The sequence below is a fragment of the Podarcis gaigeae genome (assembly GCF_964106915.1).
Source record: "Podarcis gaigeae genome assembly, chromosome: 12".
Taxonomy (NCBI): domain Eukaryota; kingdom Metazoa; phylum Chordata; class Lepidosauria; order Squamata; family Lacertidae; genus Podarcis; species Podarcis gaigeae.
This window is the reverse complement of record NC_139688.1, coordinates 18093481-18118985: the sequence shown is the minus strand read 5'-3', so window position 1 is coordinate 18118985 and position 25505 is coordinate 18093481. Positions and strand designations below refer to the sequence as shown.

The following is a 25505-nucleotide window of genomic DNA, read 5'->3' as shown; positions in this document are numbered from 1 at the left end:
ACAGGGATTTTTTAGCTGCAATTCCTGCATTGCAGGGGATTGGATTAGATGACCCTTAGGGTCCCTTCAAAGTCTACAGTTCTTTGATTCTATAACCCTTTATATCATATACCTGCAGGTGCCAGATAGCCAAGACTGCCACCATCACGGTGGCAGCTGCATCTCTACATAATTCACATTCACACAGATAGACACATGTTTTGGGGTCACTGTGATAACCTAGTTTCCTTTGGGATAAGGAGAATTATATGGTGCATTACAATGAGACTTTTTGCAGGCATGTGGTATCCATATATGGTTATCATGCACTGCTTAAGAGATTTTAAAAATATAAAGTATATAAATGCTTTTAAATAAATAAGTCATGATGTCCACTGAAATTAATGACATTAATAACTCTTGATTTCAACGAGTCTGCTTTGAGTGACTAATACCTGATACCACCCATAATAATTAGCTTCATGTATCCTAAGCTAATTCTACAAGCCAATGTTACAGGTTGAAAACAACTACAGTTCCTTCAAAATATTTTTCTCTCTCGAAAGATTGACATGCAGAATTTACTAGTCTTCAGACAAAACCTTGATTTAGGAGAAACAAAGGCTGAATGACTTCCACCTGAGTTACTACACTAGAGTAGCTTCACCCCAGTGCCAGCTGTTTAATAGAATGCTTTCCTTTCTCCTAAGTGATACATAAAGCTATTGGCTTTAGACTATTTTAAAACCAATGAATTTAACAGAAGTTTCTGCAAGAAAAACCTGTGTGTGTGTTTGTGTGTGTGTGTGTGTGTGTGTGTACCGGAAAATTGTTTCAGACCAACGTGGCACATTCAGCTACAACTTGTGTCCCAGCATCTGCTATGATGTTCCAAGGAATCATGTGGGGCCCTTTCATTTCCTTGTTGGCATTTCCAAAAACATTTTCTCACCCAAAGGTACCAGTTTGGCGGCTTATACCGTCATGCTGGTCCTGGCATCTTGAAACGTACTGAGCATATGTTTGTCAAAGACACTTTCTGTAACCATAAATGGATGTGATCTTTTCCCTTATCTGGACATGCCTTTTGGTACCTGAACAAACTTGGGGTTATTGTGAGTTTCTTGTCCTTAACAGTGCAAGGACTCATGTTTTTATTATTAATTTTATCTCATCTAACTTGTTTTCTTAAATACAAAAAGAAGAAAATTATGCGATTTTAAAAGTAAGATCATATATATTGTAACATCTGCTATTTTACATAACCCAAGATATAAGATAGAGACCAAAACATAATATGTTACATGCACTCCAGTCTCTCTTTGTATCTGAAGAAGTGTGCATGCACACGAAAGCTCATACCAAGAACTGACTTAGTTGGTCTTTAAGGTGCTACTGGAAGGAATTTTTTTTGTTTTGACTATGGCAGACCAACACGGCTACCTATCTGTATCCAGTCTCTTAAGTAGTGAAAAGTTTCAGGGCTTCCAGCAAAAACCTTGGGTTTTCTTTTCTTAGAATGAAGGTAATTGGAGACTTGCTAATGTGATGTAAGTCTTATTTATACACATACTCAAACTTGTGATGGAAAATTCACTGCATTAACACTCCAATAGATCCTGTTCCTCTTCAGATTTTTTGGAAGTACATAGATTTGCTTTCTCCCATAGAGTACCGGTAAATCATGCCTCTGTGCCGCTTTCAAATCCAGTTTCAAGGCTAATGTTCCCTTTTGTTCTCTTTAACTGCACAACAAACCTCTTGAGGACACCACCTCCAGCCCCTGGGTGGAGAATAAAGTTCTCTACCAGTTTGCTCCTATGGCTCCTTGGCTAACTAGCTATGCAAAGCCCATTCCTTTGAACAAGTATGCCAAGCTAAACTGGTCCAATCTATTTTTATTTTCTTAGCAGTCTCTTTTTACAACCAAAGTCTCAGGGCTTGGGTGATGGTTCAGAAAACCAGTTAACAGGCCTGCTATTGGGACAGCAATGAAGCCCAAGAGATATACTACTAAAACTTGTATACTCAAGTGTAAACCCTGTTGAAATGGGGGGGGGGGGGTTTGCTTATTTCCTGGTAAATGGGGTTAGGATTGCAGCCTAAATCTAATTCCAATCTATTTATACTAGGCAAAAAGGTAAGGTAAAGGACCCTTGGATGGTTAAGTCCAGTCAAAGGTGACTATGGGGTGCAGCGCTCATCTCACTTCAGACCGAGGGAGCCCACGTTTGTCCGCAGACAGCTTTCCAGGTCATGTGGCCAGCAAGACTAAACCACTTCTGGCACAACAGAACACCGTGACGGAAGCCAGAGCACACAGAAATGGCTTTTTATACTATGATAATCCAAATGGACCCAGTTTATAAGAAAGCCAAAACCTCTATGATTCTATGATTCCTGGCACACTCACACAATTCAAGTAAATAAAGCATGGCCCTTACATTATTGTAGCATACTGCTTGGGCTGATTCTGCTGTCCTGGGGTCTTTTATAGTTTTAAGCTGACAATATTCACTAATCCATCACTTTTCTCTGCTACAGTGGTACCTCGGGTTACAAACACTTTGGGTTACAGACTCCGCTAACCCGGAAGTAGTACCTTGTGTTAAGAACTTTACCTCAGGATGAGAACATAAATCATGTGGTAGCAGCGGGAGGCCCCATTAGCTAAAGTGGTACCTCAGGTTAAGAACGGTTTCAGGTTAAGAACAGACCTCTGGAACGAATTAAGTTCGTAACCAGAGGTACCACTGTATTGGTGTCAATTGCTCCGGAGTCTAGTATTTGCCCAACAGTATTCTAGCTGAAGTAAATTAGTTTGCAACCTAAGTTCTAAGTTCCATTCTTCTGTAGGATGTAAACAATTCAGTAATAGTCTGAAAGGAGACCACAGAATCTCATAGGCAGCAATACTCTTAATGCAATCCACATACCCTTCCAGTATTTGGGGGCAACTGTACAGTCCCACCAACTTCTTTTAAAATATACGGTAACTATATTTGTATGCTACTTGGGTGCTAAAAAGCTTTAAATAAATAACATTTTCCAAAGAAATAATAATTCAAAAGCAACAACCGAGAAGCAAACTCAGCTTACCCAACCAACCCACACACACAAAAAAACAAGAAATACATGGCACTGTATGCAGCCCACCAAATCTCCCTGGGGACAGCATTTCACAATTCTAGTGCCACCTCTGGAAATTCCCTACTCTGATCACTAGAAGTTGTTTATTTCTGAAACAATGGCATATGGAGGAAGGCCTTGTCCTCCAGTCTTAAAGTGGGGATGGTGAACCTATGGCCCACCAGATATTACTGGACTGCAATTCCCATTATCCCTGATCATTGGAAATTCTGGCTGAATCTGAGAGTTGGTGTCTAACAACATTTTAAGGGGCACAGGCTCCACAGGTTCCCTGTCTTAAATAATGGGGAGGACATTCATATATCAAAAGGTGGTGTTCCTTCATTTGGGTTTTCAGCTGGTGATAAATACACTGGACCTCTCTTGTGGTATCATATTATGATATCATGCTTTATTTAACCACATATTAAAAAGAAGGCAAAAATGAAGAGATGAAGTGAATGGTGATAGAGGCATGAACTGTTTCATGTACTATCTTGTGCATTTTTCTCTCATTTTTAGACAAATGACCATGGAAACAGGTGAATCACAGCAAGATGGCAATGCAGCAGACTCTGTTGCAGAAAGTGATGCTGCTACTATACAGTCTCCATCTGGCCAAAATCAGATATCTACTATAGCACAGGTAATCTGACATGTAACCTGACACCAATACCTATATAGTTAGCTACTGCAGGCAGGTAGAAGAATGCAAGACTTGCCTGCATACTTTGGGCTTTGGGGAAGCCGATAAAACGTTGGACCTCTCACTTCAAAAGCCCACTTAGCTCAGTGGAAGGTCTTGTGCCATTCAGCCTAGTCTGCATTGCAAAGTTCTTTTGAGGATAGATTGGGATAGAATGGGGTACAGGGATAAATATCTGAGCAAAATGTAAAAAATAGGTTTAGACCTTTCTAGTAGTTGGGATTCTGATCATAAGCAATGCATGAACTAAGTGTAAAATGATGATGAAATCTCTACTTACATATCCAGTTTTGTCCAGAACCCCTCAAGTACATGGATTCCATCTCTGCTTAGGCTAGCAGTAGGTGGCTATTTCACCCATTCCAAGCCAGTGTTAGGAATATCTGTGCCATGAGGGGCTGCCTTGTTGGGAACGTGGCCACTGTCCTTTGTATGCAGTGAAGTTGCACCTTTTCTTCCCCAGGTGTTTTCTTTGGGGGCAAGGACTGAGAAGACAGACATGGATTGATATTCAAGGAGATGAACTCTCCTTGCCTGTAATCTGCCTCTATGTTGTTTTCATCATGTTTCTGCTTTTTTTCTGTCCAGGAGGGCTTTTTATGAAAAAGCATTCACTCTGGCAGCACAAACTCCACTTTAAGTCACTTGTATTATTTGTCTCTGATTTTTGGTGCTACTATTGTATGAGTTGTGAGCCAGGAAGGCCCGATTTTGAAATGTTATCTCAGCCATGGACTATACTAGGTAGTCCAAACCAGCCAGTTTTGAGTTCAGCCTCAAATCTGCCTTATGGGGATAATAATCCTAACCTATTTTACAGGGTTGTTGGAAGAATTGCTGCAATATATACACTGCATACTCTGAACAATTAAAAAGTGCTATATAATGGTAAGGGTTGGATAATTTTGGTTAATTGCATTTAGGTTCCACTGAAATCTATCAAACCTAAGTTCAGCTAACTTAAGCCCCAGTCCAACAATTATGATACTATTTTATTTCTTTAAAGCTTATAATGAAACCTTTGAGACTTTTCCCAGTTTTAAATAAACACCATAGAGGCTGGCTCTAACCTGGATTTAAATGTCTATATTGTACAATGGATTAAGTGTAGTTTTGGAAGTTAAGCATTAACAAGCCAAGAATACTGCGCATATGCAGTAGAAGCTGCAGAATACCTATTTATCTGAAATAAATTGCCCCTGAAAGAGCTGACTGTGTGTGTGTGTTTCTGACCATTTCTGGAATTACTCTGTGCAGCGCTATAAAACTTTGTTTCCCAGTCTGCTAAATTGTTCTGCAGACTGTCTGCTTCCAGTAATATAGAGTCTTTGCACGTATTCAAATGCAAGTGCCATAGCTGGTTCCTCTCCTTATTGACGTCAGGATTGCTAGAACTGCTGCCACCTCCACATGAGTAATCAAGCAAACATTTGTGAATGTCAGAATAGGAAAGGGTGCAGTTTTAAAATATTGCAACTAAAGTAGGGGAGGGAACAAATGCATCTTTCAAATAATTTAAACTTGTTCATTGTACTGTCAGTTTACCATTAGAGAAATAATTTTGTAAATCCAAAAAAATAAAAGGAGCACAGGATGCTTGGGAGACTCCTTGTAAACTTTCAAATATTATCCAGCCATTTTAAGAAATTGAAAAGTGTCTTTAGTACTTCTCATTGTGCATGTAAGTTACAAGAGAGAGGGCTTTTTCCTGTGATTCATGCTCAGTTCTTTATATGCTTGTCTTACATCCCAAAATGAATACATTGGGCACCTTTGGCTCAAACTTTTTAAAATGTTGTAATTTATCATGACAGCATCATATAGAGCAAACCATTGGGCATAGTTTTCTTCCTATGCAGTTTCAGTATAAGCAGCTGCTTGGTGCACTAATAGCTCCTTTATTTCCATGAATGAAATGTTGGACTAAGCTGGGAAAGATTCACTTTCAAGTTGACATTAAATGATGGACTTGCTGACTCGCCTTTTGACAAGTTGCTAGTTCTTCTGTTCTTCATTTGTAAACTGGGTCTCAGATTTTCTGTGTGTTCAATACGCAATGTAGTGTTTAGACGAGAAAAAATTAAAAATGGCTTTTATCATTAACTTGCACAAATAGACTGTCTATTGCTATAAAAGGACTACAAAAACGATCACCCCTCTGTTCCCATCAAAGTTATACAATATGGGACTGCATTGTCATTTCAACAAAAAAGGCTCTTTCAGTTTTCACTGGGGTGAAGTACCATGTGCCAGTGCTTTATGTGTTACATTTCTGAAGCAAGAAGCAGAAGTATGAATTATATTTCACCTGCTATTGGAAACATAATTGTCATTCTGTTCAGGTTAGCTGCAGGTGCCTTCACTGTTCTCCTTTCAGTGCCTGCTAAAAACATTTTTGTTTAGGTAGGTCTACCCTGACATGTAGAATATTGATGTGTGTTTTAATCTGTTTTTGGCTTATTGCTGATTTTATTTCATTTAATATTTTAGTTGTTTTTTAACAGGGTTTCCTGATAATTTTATTGTTTTATTCTCTGCGTAAACTGCTCTAAAGTCCTTTTTTTTTTTTTTACAATTAAGCAATGTATAAATTTTATGAAATAACTAAAGTGATATAAGCTGATATAACTTTTACTGTATTAGAAAACAGCACATCGTGTTTTAAAGGCTAAACCTTAATTTCACCCTGGAGACCTTTTGCCAGATCATCATCACTGGTATGCAGGTGCTCACACTGCTAATGTCTTCCTGTTATTTTTCACCAATGCAATAGGTTTCTGTAGCGGGATCAACAACTGGAAGAGGATCTCCCTCTGTAACTGTAGTGCAATTGCCTTCTGGTCAAACGGTCCACGTGCAGGGAGTGATTCAAGCAACTCAGCCTTCAGTTATTCAATCACCACAGTTGCAATCTGTTCAGGTTAGCTGCATGTCTCTTAACGTTCCTGCAGGCTTTACTTAACCTTTACTTGGCATCATTGACTTCTAATTTTTGCCCTAGCAATGGAGAGAAGAGCTTTATTGTATTTCATAGCAAGGGTTGACTCATATTCAGTGGCGTAGCATGGGTTGTCAGCACCCGGGGCAAGGCAAGTAATTTGCACCCCCTAACCTGTGGAGTCTCGAGCGCCCCCCCAGATGTTGCGCTCGGTGCGGCCGGCCCCCCCTGCACCCCCCAAGCTACGCCACTGCTCATATTCTGCCATCAGGAGAATATAAAGATGATACTTCTGTCTGCTTCTTTAAAGAGTGATTACTTCAAACCAGAGCACGTAGGCTTGTACCTTATACATAAATAAAGATTGTCTCATTGTCATGCCCATGTGCTGCTGTTTTTCTTTTTCTTTTTTTGTGTGGATAATCTGACAATATTCCAAGGTATGCGGTGGCCAGGAACTCTGTATGTCACCAATTGTGACATATATGCTAGGAAAAAATCATGCATAGATGTGATATTTAGAATTCTGCATATATTGTTTATTTATTTATTTATTTATTTATTTATTTAAAAACCCACAACGTGTTTCTAGCTCTCATAGTAGTGTGGGGGGGGGGTGTCACATACCAGTGAGTGTGGCTAAAGGAAAATGGGGCAACATATGTAACTCTTACTTTTCTGCAGTAATCTGTATTGCAGCCATGCAAACTTCAGAGGTTTCTATATTCATGCCTACACAAGCACACTTCCACCCATAGCTCAGTCAGCAGAGCATGAGACTCTTTATTTAAGAGTTCTGGGTTCAAACACAGCAACTACAAACAGATAAAATGCTTCTCCAAAGAGAAAATTACAATACTGTTTGTGAGTCAACTCATCCTTCTGGCGAAGCCTGTGGAAATTTTTAACATCCGACGAAATGTGTACAATGTCGGAGCCTGTCTAACTCAGGTGGGCAGTGTGTTCCCCAAGGCAGGTGCCACTGTCCCGAAGGACCCCATCTGAGTTGCCTTGAAATCAATCTCTGGCATGTGTGGCATCACAAAGAGGCCCCCATAGATGCAGCAGTGAAAGGGCAGATATATAGAAGGTAAGTCAGAGATCCTGGTCCCAAGTTGTTTAGGGCTTTAATTTATACAGTAACAGTAAAACCTTAAAACTGACCTAGCAGAATACTGGCAGTTAGTGTAGTTCCTTCAGCACTGGTGTTACCTTCACTTGGTGTAGTTTCTGGACCAAATGTAAGGGCAGCCACAACAGAGCACATTTCAAAATTGTCTAATTGTAAAGCACTCCCTTCAACCACAGTCACTTAAGCCTCCAGTAACAATGATGGATTGAGTACTCCTAGATAGATTACATACCTGTTCTTGCATTTACCTTTTAAGCTCTCTGCCATTATGCTCTATGTTTTTCTCTCTCTCCAGCTGCATTCCTGCAAGCTGTTCTGCTCCTAGGCCCCTTTTGTTCCTTTCTCCCACTCTTCTTATACTATTATTTGTAGATTATCCTCTCCTCTTCTGCCCGTCAAAGATATATATTTGCCATTTACTGAAAAAATGCATTTCTACCTGCAGAGCTGTTTCTAGTTTGTCATTAATTCACCTCGATGTTTCCTCCTTCCATATCAAGATTTTGCATATGCTGTTAGGGGCATTGCTAGGTATTTAAAATAATCAGGGTATAGGCTAATGAAACAAAATTTGCATATGCTAATATATAACTATATAGAAGCAAGTATGGTACCCAACACTCCTGTTCTGCTAATGGAAGAGACATGCACTAGAGGATCAGAACTTTTCATTCCTCTATTCAGCAGTCTCCCCCTTTCCCGCCCTCAAAATAGGCACTTGAGAGCTGGGGAACATTCTGGAGAAAATTTGGAGATTACACTGGGGGGAAGAGAGGAGATAGATCTGGCACTGTGTTGGCAAAACACCTCTGGCACTGCTTTGGATGTGACCCAATAATAATATCTGTGGGGGATATGACGAGTACAGTGATTTGAACTGTGTCCAGCAGCTCTGCAAGCAAGGTTTAAAAAAGCTGTTTGTTTGTTTGTTTGTTTGTTTGTTTTTAAAAAAGGGTGGTGTAGATAGGGAATCCAAGATCCAGTTCAAAACACCTGAGGCTTCAGCCCTCTGGGCCACCCCTGTCAATAGCCTTACCATTAGATGCTGGTGCTGCTGTATTTAATTTACAAAGCATTGTTAAATTTTCAAAGCAGTTTTATGACAGTCCTGTGAGATGGATCACTGGTAGTAAAATCTCCTCTGCAAATCTGGATTCCATGCTGCAAGTTAACTCTTCTGAGTCGACTCCTAAGATGGTTAATTTTTTAATGTTCATATTTTAGGTAGCATCAGCTACAAGTGCAGATGAATCTACAGAGTCAGAGGTTGTCATTGATTCTCAGAAACGGAGGGAGATACTTTCAAGGAGGCCTTCATATCGGTAAGCTATAACTTTGTGTTCTAACAATTGGTGCTTTTCAGTTAAAATGAGTCACTCATTTCATGGGCCAGCTGCTTTTAAATGTATATGTGTTTTTACTTGTGTCAGAAAAATTCTGAATGAACTTTCTTCTGATGCACCCGGTGTCACTAAGATTGAAGAAGGAAAGCCAGAGGAAGAAGGAGCGCCCTCTGGCATCCCTGCCATGGCAGTGCCAACGAGCCTTTATCAGACTAGCACCGGGCAGTACAGTATGTATCCCATAACATCAAACAAGATATTTAGCTTTTGTCCTTAAAACCAAAATGTAAATCGCTAACTTAGTAAGCTAGATCTATTGTGGAGGGTGGGGGGAATATTCAAGAAAAAGTCTCAATTAAAACCCAAGTGAAATTCATGTTTACATAAATAAAGATCTCTTATAATTTACAGTAATGATCTGATAAGTAAAAATTAAATTTTGCTCACTTTGTTCCATTCTGTTTCTTCAAATCTTATGCTCCTTAATGTGTGTTGCTTCCAAACAATGTATTTCATTATATAACTGGAAGCTAGGGTACACAAGGAAGTTTGTACAATTTTCTTCCATAAATACAGTCCTTAAGATAAAAAGAAATGCAACTTGCAATCTTTTTTTATGAGTTTAGAATTAGACATCAGTGCACTGGGAACTAATCCTGCACTAAGCATCCTTGACTTAAAGGAGGAAACACTCCAAATCCTAATAATTGTACAAAAGTTGTTCCCACTAGTTTGTGCCCTTTGGGGATTTTGTGTAGAATCTAGTTTTTACTGTTCTGCTTTAGAGTGCAGAGTCCAACAACTTGGCATTGACTGGAAAATGCAGTAGAGAGTTGTACATGGTGACATATAAAACTTCAATAAGCATATCTTCCATGTAAAGTATGAGCAGTGTTGAAATATCTGTGATGGAGCGCTTATTTAAAAGGTTGTTTTGTCATGCTTGAGAATGGAACATTTAACTTTACATCGCGCTGTTCCTGTTCTGACACCTAAAATCTATATCCTATAATCTAGCATTTTGTTATGAAAACTGTAACAGGTCATGTAAGGAAAAGTTAACAGCTTATTCATATTCTTTTCTCTTTTTAAAATTCAAATATAATTTATGCAGCTGTTTTACAAGATCTGTTGTACAAGATTTCACTGATAAAAGTTGTCTCTGCATGGCAAAGCATCCCTTGAGGCAATACAAAGTTGACTTAGATCAGGGTTGGGGAATGTGTTACTAGATTTTTAGTTCCCATAATTCAGGTCCATTCACCATGCTGGCTTGGGCAGATAAGTCTTGAAGTCCAAATATATCTGAAGGGCTACAAGCGACCCTTTCCCGAGTTAGACTGTATCCAAATTACAAAAGTGGTGGTACACACTGGATCAGTGTTTCCTAAACCTCTGATAACTGAGTCACCCTTATTTTCTTCTAAATCAACACAGGAGGCATACTACACATACATACACACACTCTCTCTATATATGAGTAAATAGCATAACCAGGATTAGAGAATTGCAGAGGTGAAATGGGAGGCTTTTTCTGAGGACAGGTAATTCTGTTCTCTGTCTGTATCAGGTGAAATCACTTGCTCCTGATGCAAAGACTCAGCAGTGTTTCCTGCATTTGTAGAAGAAGACTGACTGGAAAGCAGTGGTTGCAGAGCCTCAAAAAAGCTCTTCATTATTAGGTTCTTATGGCACACTACTAGTTCTTTTAAAGTGCACTAACGTGTCCCAACACACAGTTTAGGAATGGCTGGATTAGAGCTGTTCCAAAGACCCTTGTTTCCGTTGGTTAATACCATTATTGCTTTTGTTAAGTTGCTATAGCCCAAGGTGGAGCAATCCAGATCTCTAACCAGGCATCTGACGGCGTTCAGGGGTTGCAGACATTAACAATGACAAATTCAGGAGCTCCTCAGCCTGGTGCTACAATTGTACAATATGCAGCCCAAACAGCTGATGGCACACAACAGTTCTTTGTACCTGGGAGTCAAGTTGTTGTCCAAGGTATGCTTTCATTTTATATTTGCTTTTAAATGGCATTTGTATGTCTCTATTTGTTTTGAACTCTTAATAGATTTTTCAACAGAAAAGTGGGCTATAAGTAGCCAGCAAATAACAAACAAAAACAGGAAAAGACCCTCTTCCCTTAACAGAATACAACTACAAAATGACAGAGTTAAGGTAAAATACTTAATGATGAGCTTACAAACATGAAAATAAAGTTTAACCATCAATATGGTAAAATATGCACTATAGGCAAATATATGTGTTTCATGGCCAATTCATCTAAAGAGCAGAGCATGGTTTGATAAACTTTAATCATTGCTAGCAAAAAAATTGAAGTGTACTTACATAGTAAGGATTCTTGGATAAATGGATGATACAGTAACTTAGTTTGCAATGTTGAGGTGGGTGCAATATATTTCTGTATATAATTTGATCAATGTTGACCTTTTCACTGTGTGAGTGGCTCCTGCAGGACAGGAGGTCCTGCATTGGAAAGGCTTATTTTTTGATGTATACCTTTACTAGGACACCAGGGTTGTTTCTGTGGTCTTTTGGATGCTATGCAGCATCCCTTGTGACTTGTTCCCTTTATCATCCTCTTCTTGCTTTGAAAAAGTCTCTTGCACTTTACTTTCTGCCTTTCCTCTAACAGACATGAAAGAAGGGTTTGTTTCAATGTAGATGGTAGAACAGTTGGTAACTTCAACTCAAGTACCACATTTAAAAGTCAAGAGTCTGCGAAATTCAAGCTCTCTTTAGAGGTTGGCAAATTTGCATATAACTTAATGCACTCTGAAGTAGTAGGTTCTTATGCCTCCTTGCCTTGCATGTAATGTCCAGAGATGAAGCACATAATACACAGAAGTCTGATAATCTGTGATCTTTACCAGGCAAAATGAGAGAAGAGATTTGCAAATTGTTGTTGTTTCGATTTTGTTACAAGCAAGTAGTATATAAATTTTGTTAATAAATAAAATAGCCACATACTCTTCAGCTACACATTGTGCCCAGCTTATGGTGACAAGGGCACATTCTGTCATGCTATACTACTGTGTGTTGCTTATGTACAATGGATGATGTGTGAGTAGGAATTAGATTAAATGTTTCTTCGTCTTAGACATAACGATAAACTGCAAGATGATCCTAAGATGCTAGTGTGAAGCCACAAAGAAGCAGGGTCAAGAGTATTCTATTATTATTAAGTAATTAAATTTCTATACCGCCTTTCATCTGAGGATCACAGAGTGGCTTACAATATAAACATGGAAAAAACATGGAAAAAATACATAACACAAAAACAAACAAAAATAACCCCCCTCCAGCTTAAAAAGCCATAGATTGTTTAATTAGCCAAAGGCCTGGGATAAGAGGAATGTTCTTGTCTGGTGCCTAAAGATGTATAACGAAGGTGCCAGGTAAAAGTTGTGTTCATAAGTGGTAATCTCATTTAATTCTAATTTCATTTAGTTACCAGTTTCCCCAAAGGAAATGGCTCAGACTACAGCTACCTCAATTGACATGTCACAATAAACCAGTGTTGCTGGGTTATTATGGTTTGCTAGGAAAGGGAAGTGTGCTGTTGAACACTGTCAAATTACACCCACTTCTCTCCTTCCCTGATGCAAGCAGGATAAACAAACCAGGAAGACAACAATTAAGACTGACTTCCTGTAACATCCAAATCCAGGATTGTGGCTTGCTCCCTTACTAGCCAGTACTCCTAAAGCAACAGTTTTAGTCTGGTTAGCAATACTGGCTTGGTAGGAAGGAAGAAACAATGATCTGAGGTCTAGACCTCATGGAAAGCTGAGCTTAATTATGATGTCCTGGTTTGTTTATCCCACCAGGGGTGAATGAGTGAAGTAGGAGCCATCAGACAATAAATCCTGTTTGCAATAAACCATGATAAGCACCACTTTGTGAACACTGCCTGGAAAGCTGCTATAATAATGAAAAGACATTGCTAACTTCTCTTCTGCACAGAATAAACCAGGCCTGTTGAGCAAAATAGGAAGGAGGTTGAGAGAGAGGATATGAGGGTGAAATATACTCGGAATCGAGAGTGGATTTCATGCTCTTTATTCAGCTCATAGTGGTGAGGAGGAATGGAAGTTCCCCCCAAATATCTGCTTTATATACATTATTTACACAATGGGCTGCACATGATTGGCTAATTCCGGGATTTTTCTGTAGGCCAATCAGGTTGTGGATTCACTTCCACCTGGAGCTGGATTGGGTGGCTTCTGCGGACCAATCATACTGCTGAATTGTTATAGGACCAATCAGACTGCTGCATTCCGAATCCTATTGTTCTAGGACCAATCAGACTGCTGTATTTTGGATCCTATTCAACTCAGTACATAACAGAGGGTTTCTGAAAATACACCTGGGTGGACATTTACACAACAAAGCAAAGGCACCTCTTACATTAACTTCAGCACTAGAGTACTTTCCTTTTGCATTCTTGTGTTGCCTCTTCACTGACGTGGAAACTAAGCCAGGGGTAGACAGACTTCAGGCTCAATGGAAGTAATTTGATTTTTACTATAACCTCCAGATCTACCACCCAGAGCCAGATCAGAATGATGGCACAGGGGGATTTCTGCACACTTAGAATTGCTGCTCAGCCAAGGCATTTGTTCTCTCTGATGTTGCAGTGCTTTCTCACACAAATCCATTCCTGCTTTCCCCACAAGCTTTCTTCATTTCAGCAAGCTAATTGTGTGTGAGAGAGCCTTTTAGTTGTTGCTAGTGCTAAACCTCTGGGAGTCTAAAGCTCCTGCTGACCCACTGAAAATCACCCAGAGATTTACCTGTAGATCCCAATCTATCTTCTGCCCACCCTGTACTAAAGCACTTCTGTTCCTTTGCTGTTGTTTCTATTCCATGCTGAGGACCAAAATGTGCATGATACTTTTTATAGCAACAACCGTATACATCTGGTGACTCCTGTGATTGCACTCCATTGTCATCACACCAGAGGCTGAATGGAACTCTGGTTCCAAAAACTGCATATGAGAGCCCCTTATTCCAAGTATTTTATATACAAGTGGTTATTACCCTGTAACATTCTGCAATGGAGTCCCTATAATAGTTGTTGGCCTTGATGCTGGAAAGGGTCTATGTACAGAAATGGTAGAGGCTCACAACATGGCTGTTGGAGACAAGAAGAAAATCCTAACAGCCACAAGATCTGCAGGAAAATATTTATGAGAGGTTAGGGTGAACTGATGGGTTTGGGGAAAATCAACACCATCTTTTTTGTCTCTTAGTAGTTACCAAGAGCTGTGCAATTTTTATCAAGTGCAAGTATGCCAAGGGATAACTGCCGAGGGAAACATGCCTTGAAAGGCAGGGTGGCAATGAATGAAAAGTAGATAAATAGCAATGGAAAAGTTATTCGGGTGGGATTATATTCATGCTTACTCAGAAGTGAGGATAAAGGAAAGAACATACTGCCCCAAGGGTCAGAGATACTGTGCCTCTGAGTGTCTGTTGCAGGGAAACAGCAGTCCACAGAGGATATTGCCTTTATGTCTTGATGGTGGGATATCTGGTTAGTCAGTGTGAGGAACAGGATGCTGAACTTGACAACCTTTGCTCTGTTACCTGGTTTTGCAGAGCTGAAAGGAGGCACACTCTAGCCTCTGTCACTAGCAAGGTGACTTAGGACCAACTGGGAGGCTGCTTCCCCTACCTCCCAGGTAGAAAATTAGGACAAAAAGGGGACCAACCTGACTTTTTCCACTAGCTAGTGAAGCAGCAGTTGTCCCCATGTCTCCTTTCCTCTTCCCTTTTCACTTTTGTATCATGTCTATTAGACTCTGAGCAGGGGCTGTTTCATCTTTTAATATATGTATAGTGCTTGGAGAAATGTAGGTGTTTTAGTAAATGTTAAGTCGTCGTGAAGCAGGAGGGCTCCTCTTATGGTGTCTTGACTGTCAACATGGTACGAAACAGTTCTACCCTGGCTTGCCAACTTTTAATTCATACAGATACTGAATTGCATTATTGTTTAAAGTACCGTTTTCAGAACCTTTATTTTGAAAAGCGTTGGCACCGAAATAACATCTGCCCTTACTGCAGATGCGTCTGTGGAGCCTGATTTATAGTCGGCTCCCTGGATCTGTGCCTGCCTTTGTATTGCTGGGAGAGCGAAGCTAGGCTATATAAAAAGTCTGAAGTGATTGTTTGTTAGCAAAGGTTTTCCCTGGGCTCCTGTTTCAACGAGCTGTTCCAGTGAGAAAGCACATTAATGACGGGGTAGGCTAGTGAGGTCATTATGATGTCAGTGCTGGAGCTTGTAATCCTGCACATGCTTGCTTGTTTGGAACATTTCATGTTCTGCTGGTGGCAGAGGAGAAGCCTTCGAGCAGACGCTGGCCATGGCTGTAACCAGAGACGAAACCGGTAGGCAATTCTGTAAGCTTCTTTTTTGAAAGGGGAAATTGGGGCTGTAGTCCTGTTCACAGCTGGGCTGCTGAAATCCCACGGAATCTGTGGGATTTAGGCAGCCAAATTGCAAGCAGGGGGAATTGTTTGCTAGAACACCCAGCGACAGCGTTGCTGGTCTAGAGCACTTAGTTACCAAGCACTTTTTTTATATAGACTCCTGGAAGCTGTCATTAACATTTCTTTAGCTGATGCAGCATTTTAGTTAGTTAGACCGATGGGTGCTCTTTCAGTTCTTGTGCTGTTTTTCTTTGCTAACGTGAGCTTTGAAGCAATCCTTTTATTTAAGCAGTGCGAACAAGGAACTTGTTTCCCTTGGTGCTTTTTTAGAATGATTAAACAGCTTGGAAGTATATGAAAGATTGCTTCTTCAGCTTCCGGCAACCAGCATGTAGTTGTGTGGACTGTGGTCACTTCAGCCATGTAATCGGTCTTCCATCTCTGACAGGTAATAAAGAGCAGAAATGAAATCTGAGTGGCCCGCGTGGGTGCTCCAGCAATGCTTTGGGCTTTATGATTTAGTTCTTTTGCGCCTCCTCCACTCGAAAAACTGCCTGTTCCACAGCAGAGTTCAGCAGGCTGACGTCAGATAGATTTCCTGGAATCGCGTTTCAGCGGGGCTGGAAAAGTTAAACTCCACAAACAACAAACACATTGACGTCAGCTGCGAGTCATGCTGTGATTTAGTCAGTTCCTTTCTGCTTCAACCAGTGCTGCCGCCGCTGCTGGCATGTTTGTTACAGCGTTAATTCAGTAGCCTGCATGCTGTCTCTGGAGCTAAGTAAGCCTGGCTTGTGTGTCTTTTGTTTGTTTGCTGATCCACTGGGATATTTTCTTTAAATAATAGTAATAAAAGACCTCAGGCTCACACGAGCCAAAGGACCAGGAGCAGCGCAGCAGACTTGAGCGAAGTTTATAATCCTTGTGGTAAAGGTTGCTAGCCGTGTGTGGAGGGGAATGTGGGTGAAACTCAGATTTCTGTTGTATGTAGCATGCCTGGTTCTGCATGCCAGTACTGAGTGGCAGGTTTTTTAAAAAATAATATTTGTGGTGGGAATCGGGAGCGGACTGATCATTCCTTGCAGGTACAGTTTTTGTACTATAGGATATTTGGTTATTTTATGAATTCTGGTTTAGTTACGGAATGAAACCTGGATTCACGCCCCCTTCCCCAATTCAATTTATATAGCAAAAAAACAGTAACAGCTATAAACATTGCCGATAGCCATATTGATACCGGGGGGGGGGGGGAATCCAGAAGACACAGTTGAGTAAAAAAAAATTATTAGGGCCAAGTAAAATGTCTCAGAGTCATGGAGAAGCTTTGGAGTTCTCAATATTTTTTCTGGATGTTAAAATTACAAAAAGGGGTGTGTACGGGGGAGCATGAGCAAGTTTGGCATAATGGACAAGACCAGAGTTCTCCAGTTTGTATCAGTCTTGAGTTGGAGTTCTGTAAGCAAAGCTTAATTAAATGACCCCATGCAATGTACAAAATAGGTTCCTGGTTGCAATAAGGGTAAAGGGGAACAATGACACAATGGCTGTTGTGCTTTTCTCAAACTCAAACTTGGCAAAAGTTGAACAGTGTACTGTATACATTTTTGGGAATTTATTTATTTATTTCATAAAATTAATACACTGCTTGATTGGGAAAAAAACAACAACACCCTCAAAGCAGTTCACCTAAAAGCCAGAATACCATCTCTTTACTTCTGCATTTTTGCATGCTGTTTTAAAGCCACTTTTATCACGCAGGAATTTAAAATGTTAATGGCCAGCAGTGTCAAAACTTATAATAATATGGTGGGGGGTGGGAGCAGAGGAAGAATGATATCACTGACTGGAACATTAATCCCTACCTGTGTAAAGCTACCAGACTGCAGCCTGATAAATTTAATAAATAATAATAATTACAGCAGTGGCCATTCATATACTTATTGCTGATATTTGTAAATACTTTACAAACTGCAACAAAAACAGACACCCCCCCCGAAATGGAAGTAGGAGCAAAAAAAAAAAAACAATAGGGTGAATGAGATTCCTGCTCCCCAAAATGCTTTTCTTATGACCATAGGAAGAGACAGCACCATAAGCTGTCAACGTTTCCCGTTTTTTAAGGGAAATTCCCTTATTCCGAATAGGATTCCTCACAAGAAAAGGGAAAAGTTGACAGCTATGGACAGCACATCTAAATGTTCAGTCTTTATGTCCCTGAAATTCCCTGAAGAAGGACTAGCAGGGTAAGACATTCATTGGAATATTATCTCTTTTATCTATCCTCCTGCTTTTTGCTCCTACTTCCCCATACTTTACAAAGAACAATATTGGACATTGCTTGGTAGTGGTCACCATGACAACAGATTCAATATATAATAATTGCAGAATTTATCTGGATGCATTGACATTTGTTCTGTTAAAGGACAGAAGGAAGAAAATGTACTTTTTGATATTTACTTGCATTTAGCTATTAACTTCGTTTAGCAAAAGTGAGGTAGAGCCCTAGAAAAATCTGCCAGTTTGGCAGCCCATCCCGCTTTCTGTGATCATTGGCTTCGAGAGATCAAGAGAGCATCCATCTGTCTGGACAGACCTAGGCTGACCTTAGACTCTTGCTTCCTACATGTGAGGTGATGAAGGCCCTGTTAAAATTCTGTTAAAAAATCCCTGTGTTTTCTGGAGTTACTGATTGCTGGTACCTCTCAAAATAGGCCTGCAAAATATGTGACCCACCAGGCTGAAAATGGCCTCCTACAGCTATATATAGTGGCCTGCCAGGGCTTGAGGAACTTGGTTGCCCATTAATTAGCTAACTTAGTTGGTAGAGCATGAGACTCTTAATCTTAGGACCCATGTTGAACAAAATATTTCTTCAGTTGCAGGGGGTTGTACTAGATAACCCTTGCGGTCCCTTCTAACTCTACAATTCTACGATTCTATGGTTTCTCTTATGATTGTTTTGATTTATTTATATTTATAGAAATATACCACTATTCATAAAAAAATACCAGAGTGGTTTACAGCAATTTTTGCTATTGCTTATAAATTAAGTCACATCTATAGTGTGTTAAGCCCTATGTAGAGTATAGTATAAAGTCCCAACACTTTGTCACAGAGATGGAGAAATGTCTCGTAGCTGCTAAGGAGAGGGCTTTTTCAATACAGTTGTACCTCGGGTTGAATATGCTTCATGTTGAGCACGTTCAAGTTGTGCTCTGCGGCAACCTAGAAGTAACGGAGCGCGTTACTTCTGGGTTTTGCTGCTCGCGCATGCACAGACGCTCAAAATGGTGTCACGCGCATGCGCAGAAGCGGTGAAAAGCGACGTGCGCGTGCGCAGATGTGCCGTCGCTAATTACGTTTGTTTCTGGATGTGAACAGGGCTCCGGAACGGATCCCAGTTGTATCCAGAGGTACCACTGTAGTGGCTTCCCAGCTGTACGATGCCTTCTTCAGAAAAGCTCACCTCACATCTACATTGTGGTATTGTCCATCCCACCTTTTTATTTTCCTGGGCATCTTAGTTTTTGATTGTTTTTGTTTTATAAGAAAACATGTTTGTAGTGCTTTTTAGACCTTTGAACATTTCTGTGTTGCTGGTTTTCTCTACAGTAAACAATGCACTTTTTGTTCTGTTTGCACTTGAATAGATGGAGAACATTCTCGTCTGGATCTTATTTAATTCATCTATTTGAATATTTTTAGGCTGCCCATCATCCACAGATCTCAGGGTGGATTGTATAACTTTAAAATAACACAACCACCACATCCATATTAAGTAAATAAAGATCAGGTAAAAATACCATGTTAAAACTACCAAAATGAACTTCAGCAGCAGACTAATATCCCCAAGCTGCTTGGGCAAAAAAGCAGATCTTAGCCAGGTGCTGAAATGTCAAAACGTTTGGTGCCTGGGGAAAGGCATTCCGTAACTGGGGCGCCAACAACTGAGAAGGCCCTATCTGTGACACCGCAGTGGTGGGACAATGGGAGAACCTCCTCATATCTAAGGAACTGATCACAGAATGTGAATTAAGTTCTTCCTGGTATTCAAAACCAACATGCTAACCAACGTTTTAGATCATGGAACTGTGTGACATTTCTTTTGTGTCATTTTCTTCTTTTGTTGCAGCTGCTACAGGTGACATGCCAACTTACCAGATCCGAACTCCAACCACAGCCTTACCTCAAGGGGTAGTCATGGCAGCATCCCCAGGAACATTGCATAGCCCACAGCAGCTCGCAGAAGAAGCAACGCGTAAAAGAGAGCTAAGGCTCATGAAAAATAGGTATTGCTATTTCAAGAAAAAGCAATGAGTTGAATTTACTTTCAAGAGCTGATGACAGGAAAGATGGGGGTGGTAAATCAGTATAGTTGCTAAGGAACATTTTCCCAAAGATAAAATTGGCCAGTGGGTTTTTCCACGTAATTTACTGGGGAGAAGAAGGCAGTGCCTTCTCTCTTGACTGCTGATGACCTTTGCCCTGGCACTTAAACTGCCATTGAATACTATACAGTTGCATTACTGAATCTTTGTGGCTTTTAAAGCAGAATTCCTCAATCTGGTGCCTCCCCAGATGTTTGGCCTACAACTCCCATCAGCTCTAGCAAGCATGGCCACGCTGGCTGGGGATCGTGAGAGTTGTAGTCCAATAAATTTGGAGGACCCCAAGTTCAAAAAAGCTGCTTTAGAACAACTGTTCTCCAAAGGCCGAACAGCCAAACTTCCACCACTTCATGTGGTAGCAGATTTGAAACAGGCTGTGGCTGTTTGGGACAAGAGTCAGCCTAGTCTGTGCAGGTTTCTAAGTTCACCAACCTGCCAACTATCCAAATAGAAAAGAAACACAATTTCTTCACTTGCTATGGGGATATAAATGGCAACAAACCTCCCGAAGTTCCTTATGAGATCATGGAAAACTTAGATTACCTTTGCTTTATAGTTCCTGAGGGGGAGATAGGAGGTTAAAGTGAGGTTAGGTTATTGAATTTATGCATTGCTCCCCGCTGAAGAAGTCCTGAAGCGATTTACAACCAAGTAAAATATATAATAACAGAATTGTATGAACACAGGGAGAGCATTCTATAAACAAGGGGCTACGACAGAGAAGGCCTGTTCTGTCTTTGTCACCCTCTGCACCTCCCTCGGAGGTGGCACACACTGGTGGCTTTTGGCAATGCATATTATTGGGTGTTTTGTAGAGTTCTCCCCCTTAAGATCTATAGCTTATGAAATGCTATATTCAGTATTTTCATATATTATACAACTATATATGGTGTAGATGTGGTGAGAGGTTATATTTATGCATTTCTCTTATTGCCAGTGTTTGGGATATGAATTTGAGGCAAGCAATTTCAATGTAGCATTTGCTTCTATAAAGGAAGGGTGGAAGTGTTTTGCTTAATTTGAGGGGTATTCTGTTAACTTCCCAACAACTGATTTTGTGTCTGTTACAGCAAAACAAATTTGCTGTAATTTGCAATTTGGATGTCTCCCCTCCCCCCTTTTGTGGTGGTGGTCATCTTATTTGTGCTATTTGTGTGTCTTGTTTTTGGTGTCAGTGCATGAACTCTGATATTAATGTCTGCTGTTGGCATGCGCTTTGTAGGAAAAAGTCGTCTCAGTTGTAACTAACCCTGCCATTGCTCACTGCATCCATGGTATTGCTTTTTCTCATGCCCTTTGTCTTAAATTGCTCATCCATAAAAATTCATGCCTTAGATTCCAGATGTTTGCGCTCTCTTTTTCTCTTTCATTCTCTTACCAGGTTTAGCCTTGTGTCTGCCATCAGTAACACATGTGCAACACGCACCAGTTTTTCTTAAAACTGGTGTACTTTCTTTCTGTATAAATAAATATGGTAGCTAGTAGGATCCCAGCTTGAGTGTGCAGATGTTTCTAGGGGGAAATCTTGCCCACCCCCTCGTGCAAGCAGAAGTGCCTTTTGTTTGTGAACCCTACAAAAAAGAGGGTGGATCCCACCCCATAAAATCTCCCTTGCTTTTAGGTGAGTTAACAGAAACTGAGGCGCTGATGACATGGCTGAAAGCTTCTCACTGTTGCTTGTTTGGGCTTATTTACAATATTTATATACTGCTTTTCAACAAGAACAAAAATGTTCTCAGAGCTGTTCACATAGGTGACTTTCAAACATGCTTCAGTTAAGCTGTTTTGAATTTCAGAGGAGGAGAGAAGACGCTTCAGATTGTTAACCGAGTTCCCAAAATAGTATGAAAAAAATGTGCCCATAACAGCAAATCCAAGATAGAAGGTTCCCATATTTACCTAAAGAAGAGCTGGATCTTATTGTATACACCATCGATGGAAGGGATGGACTTCCTTTGTAAAGAGCACAACACGTTTGTTTAAATGCTGTTCCTGTCATTTAGCCATAGCTGGTATAGTAAAGTGGCTTATAACTGGAACTGTAGCTAGTACACCTCCAGTTGATCTGCTCAGCCATGAACTTACTAGGGAGTCAGGCAAGCCATGCTCTTTCAGTACAGTGAGTTGCGGGTAGAGCTAAGATGCAGCATATCACACAGTGCTTTGGACACTCTTAAGAGATAAACTATAATAGTTATTTTAAAACTTAAGATCCGAAGTGCAAACCCATTCAGGTTCCTTTTAATGCCTTTATAACTGATTTGACCTTTTGCCCAAAACAGGATTTTGAGGGTCAAAATTTCAGTCTGGTATCTAGACTTCAGTCTGAAGAGAAAGCATGACATTGATCTTTGCAGACAGTTTAGTTGATAACATTTTGGCAGACGTGGGCTTTGATGCTTCAGCCCCCTGTTTATGCATGTGAATATGGCCAATTATGGAAACAGATGAGGTGGGATGTTTGTCAGTCCTGTGCTTTTTGTTCTAATGTGAGTTTTGATGTAGCGAGCGGTGCTTTGTTAACATCTATTCAGAACGCTGTCCATCCATCTGTGTTGCAATTTTCTCACTCTGAATATGCTACGTTGACGCTGTTCCTGTGTTTATCATCACGCTTCTCCCGCTGCTCTGCATTGTCTATAGAATTGGTGGTGTGATTGTTGTACAGTTTACCAATTTGGCACTTGCTGATTTCAGCATTTCTGGTGCTGGAGGTTCTTTTTTTTTTAATCCAGGTTGTCATTGTGCTGTGCCTTTTCCTATAGTCATTTGCCTTGTGTTGGTTCCAGGGAAGCTGCTCGTGAGTGTCGCAGGAAGAAGAAGGAGTATGTCAAATGTCTTGAAAATCGCGTGGCTGTGCTTGAGAACCAAAACAAGACTCTCATTGAGGAACTCAAGGCCCTCAAAGATCTTTATTGCCATAAAGCAGAGTAACTGGCAATGGGCAATGGACCTTTTTTTTCCCTTTTTTTTTTTTTGCTAAAAATGCTAATCAAGGCATGAGATGAAGCAATTCTACAGATTGCCATGTGGCCCTTGAGGAAGGGACAGTGTGTTGCCCTTGCAATCCCAGTTGTCCTTAGGTGTTTTTGAAGAGTTGTTCTAAATTTTGGAAAGCATAATGGTGTTCATATTATATTGACCATCATCACTGCGTTTCTCTGCCCCCTCCCTGCTTCCGCCACTCCAGTAGCATGCCAAAAAGTGTTTTTGTTTGCCCTTTTTACTTCTGCTTTTTTCAGGGAGGCTGCAAAAGAATGTCGACGGCGGAAGAAAGAATATGTGAAATGTCTGGAGAGTCGTGTTGCGATGTTAGAAGTTCAAAACAAGAAACTTATAGAAGAACTAGAAACCTTAAAAGACATTTGCTCTTCCAAGACAGACTAGTATCAATATTGAAACTGTGAACTGGCTACAGCATGTACAGATGCTTCTGCAGGCAATGTCTAGTCAACAAGAATTATGACTTTTCCTTTGTATCATTTGTCTTCTACTCCAGCCTCTAACATTCCTGAAACGCTGCATTTTTGTAGATTCTTAATTGAAACTTCAGGTGTCTTTCTGATCCAGAAAGAGTCAAATGGTTAAGGCAGTGTCTGTTCCATCTTTTCAAAATGCAACATGTGTAAGAGCTGTTCCTCTGCCCAATTTTTGCATTAATTACTTTAAATGTATAATTTTGGTTGTTCCCACTTGCACCAGTATTTTAAAGTGATCAAAGATAATGCATCCAACACAATAAAATGAAAACCACCCTAAGTATCTCAGGAAAGAGTTATATATATAAATATATATATAAAGGTATGTTGTAATGACATACATGTATTAGAATACTAGTTTACAAATGAATTTATGGCATATTTTTATATTCATCACTTTGTGAAGAAAGTATTGTATTGCTGTCACTGAGTGCCATGGTTGAAACTAGTTTTTAAATAGAACCATGTTGGTTAAACTTTGTAGTGTTTGGTGTTTATTTGAACATCTGGCCCAGCTAAGAAATTTTAAAATTTATGCTGCATGTTATGAAGTAATTTTAGCAGACATATATTTACGGTGTGTCTTATATTTCATAAGCCACCACCAGAATTGTAATGCAGGGATTTGAAATCTGCTCATGCTCGGACCCACTGTTTGCACAAAGGCTACTTGTAAATAATACTGGCGCTGGTATTTTTAAAGGTCTGTGTCATACCAATGATTCCCTTGTCATCATCTTCCAGGCTAAGCAATCTTTTTTAAAGGGTATTTCACACAGCGTGCACAACCATGGTTAGTCAGCTCTACTCAGTGGTTGTTGCCTGTCAAAATCTTATTAAATACCCCAAATAGGAGGTGATTTTTACTGTTTGAAATGTGCTGTGGATGTAAACCACATTTGCTGAAGGTGATTTATTTCTTGTCCATCTAATCAATAGAAGTGCAAAGTATTTCTCTCCACTGCCATCCTCCGTGCTATATTCATTTGGCTATATTGCTTTGCAGTTGTGTGACGCCAGTCTCTCTTGTGTTTCCTCCTGGCCTACATTCCCATGCCTGCTTAGCTGAAGCAGTGTTTCCTGCTCATCTGGAGCTCTGAAAAGAGAAAGCACATAGGGACACCGAGCAACTCTTCAGGAACTGTGTACACGCCACACATTTAAAGCACATTTCCTCCCCACCCCCCAAAACAGAATCTTGAGAACTGTGACTTGTTGAGGGTGCTGGGGATTGTAATTCTATGAGGGGTAAACTACAGTTTATCAAGATATGCTTTAAACATGAGATGTGTATGCAGCCACAATTGCTGTCACAAACAGGAGCTAGGGGGGATTTCCTTTTGCGTGAACATAGCCGTGCTTCCTTTCTCTGTGATAGCATCCTTGGGCCTTTTTTAATGCCTGCAGTTAAACCGGATAGAGTAAATCACAAAAGACTTTGCAAACAGATATTTTGAAAAAGAATACTAGAACAGATTCATTCCAAGCACCTTCTTAGATGATGAACTGTGGCTATGTGCTGTAATTAAAATGCATTGCAGTTTATTCTTCTGTTTTTAAAAAATGAAATAAAAACAGTAAACAACGAGTACCAATTCTACCGATTTGATGATGGATCTGCTAGAAGAAATTCCTCTAGTTGGCTGCCATTTGCTTTTCAGAAGATAGTGGAAAAAAGATATCTGGAGCACTTCTCAAGACTTCAGCTCATCGCATTTGGCCAAAGAAAAGACCAGTGTTTCAGTTCTTTTAAAGTGTATGTGAAGTGCAATAAATATGTCATGGTGAGGTAGGTGCTTGTTGCTTCCACTTTACAAATGGTAAACTTGAAGCTGAGAAATTGCAGTGTGTCCAGGCCTAGTCACTGGAAACTTGCAAGGAGACCCTGGAACTCCTGTCTTTTGCAAACAGGTTACTACAGGCTGCGCCAAAGCAGAAGGAGTTGATAAATG

General features: G+C 40.2%; 1 protein-coding gene across 14 annotated transcripts in view; it reads left to right on the top strand.

The window, feature by feature from the left end:
* The window catches only part of CREM (cAMP responsive element modulator), a 30978-nt gene extending 5837 nt beyond the window's left edge, over window positions 1-25141 (top strand). For 2 of the 14 annotated variants that reach the window (XM_083705085.1, XM_083705083.1), the window contains exons 2-8: window positions 3631-3754; window positions 6588-6734; window positions 9109-9206; window positions 9315-9457; window positions 11043-11231; window positions 19819-19975; window positions 23317-25141. In XM_083705085.1, coding sequence (XP_083561211.1) covers window positions 3635-3754; window positions 6588-6734; window positions 9109-9206; window positions 9315-9457; window positions 11043-11231; window positions 19819-19975; window positions 23317-23461 — 999 coding nt within the window. In that variant the 5' untranslated portion in view covers window positions 3631-3634 and the 3' untranslated portion in view covers window positions 23462-25141. Of the gene's footprint in view, window positions 1-3630; window positions 3755-6587; window positions 6735-9108; window positions 9207-9314; window positions 9458-11042; window positions 11232-11386; window positions 11409-15474; window positions 15657-16016; window positions 16135-16267; window positions 16468-19818; window positions 19976-22863 lie in introns of those variants that run through there. The other 12 variants (XM_083705084.1, XM_083705077.1, XM_083705086.1 and 9 more) reach the window with 11 other exon arrangements.
* Window positions 25142-25505: the final 364 nt, after the last annotated feature.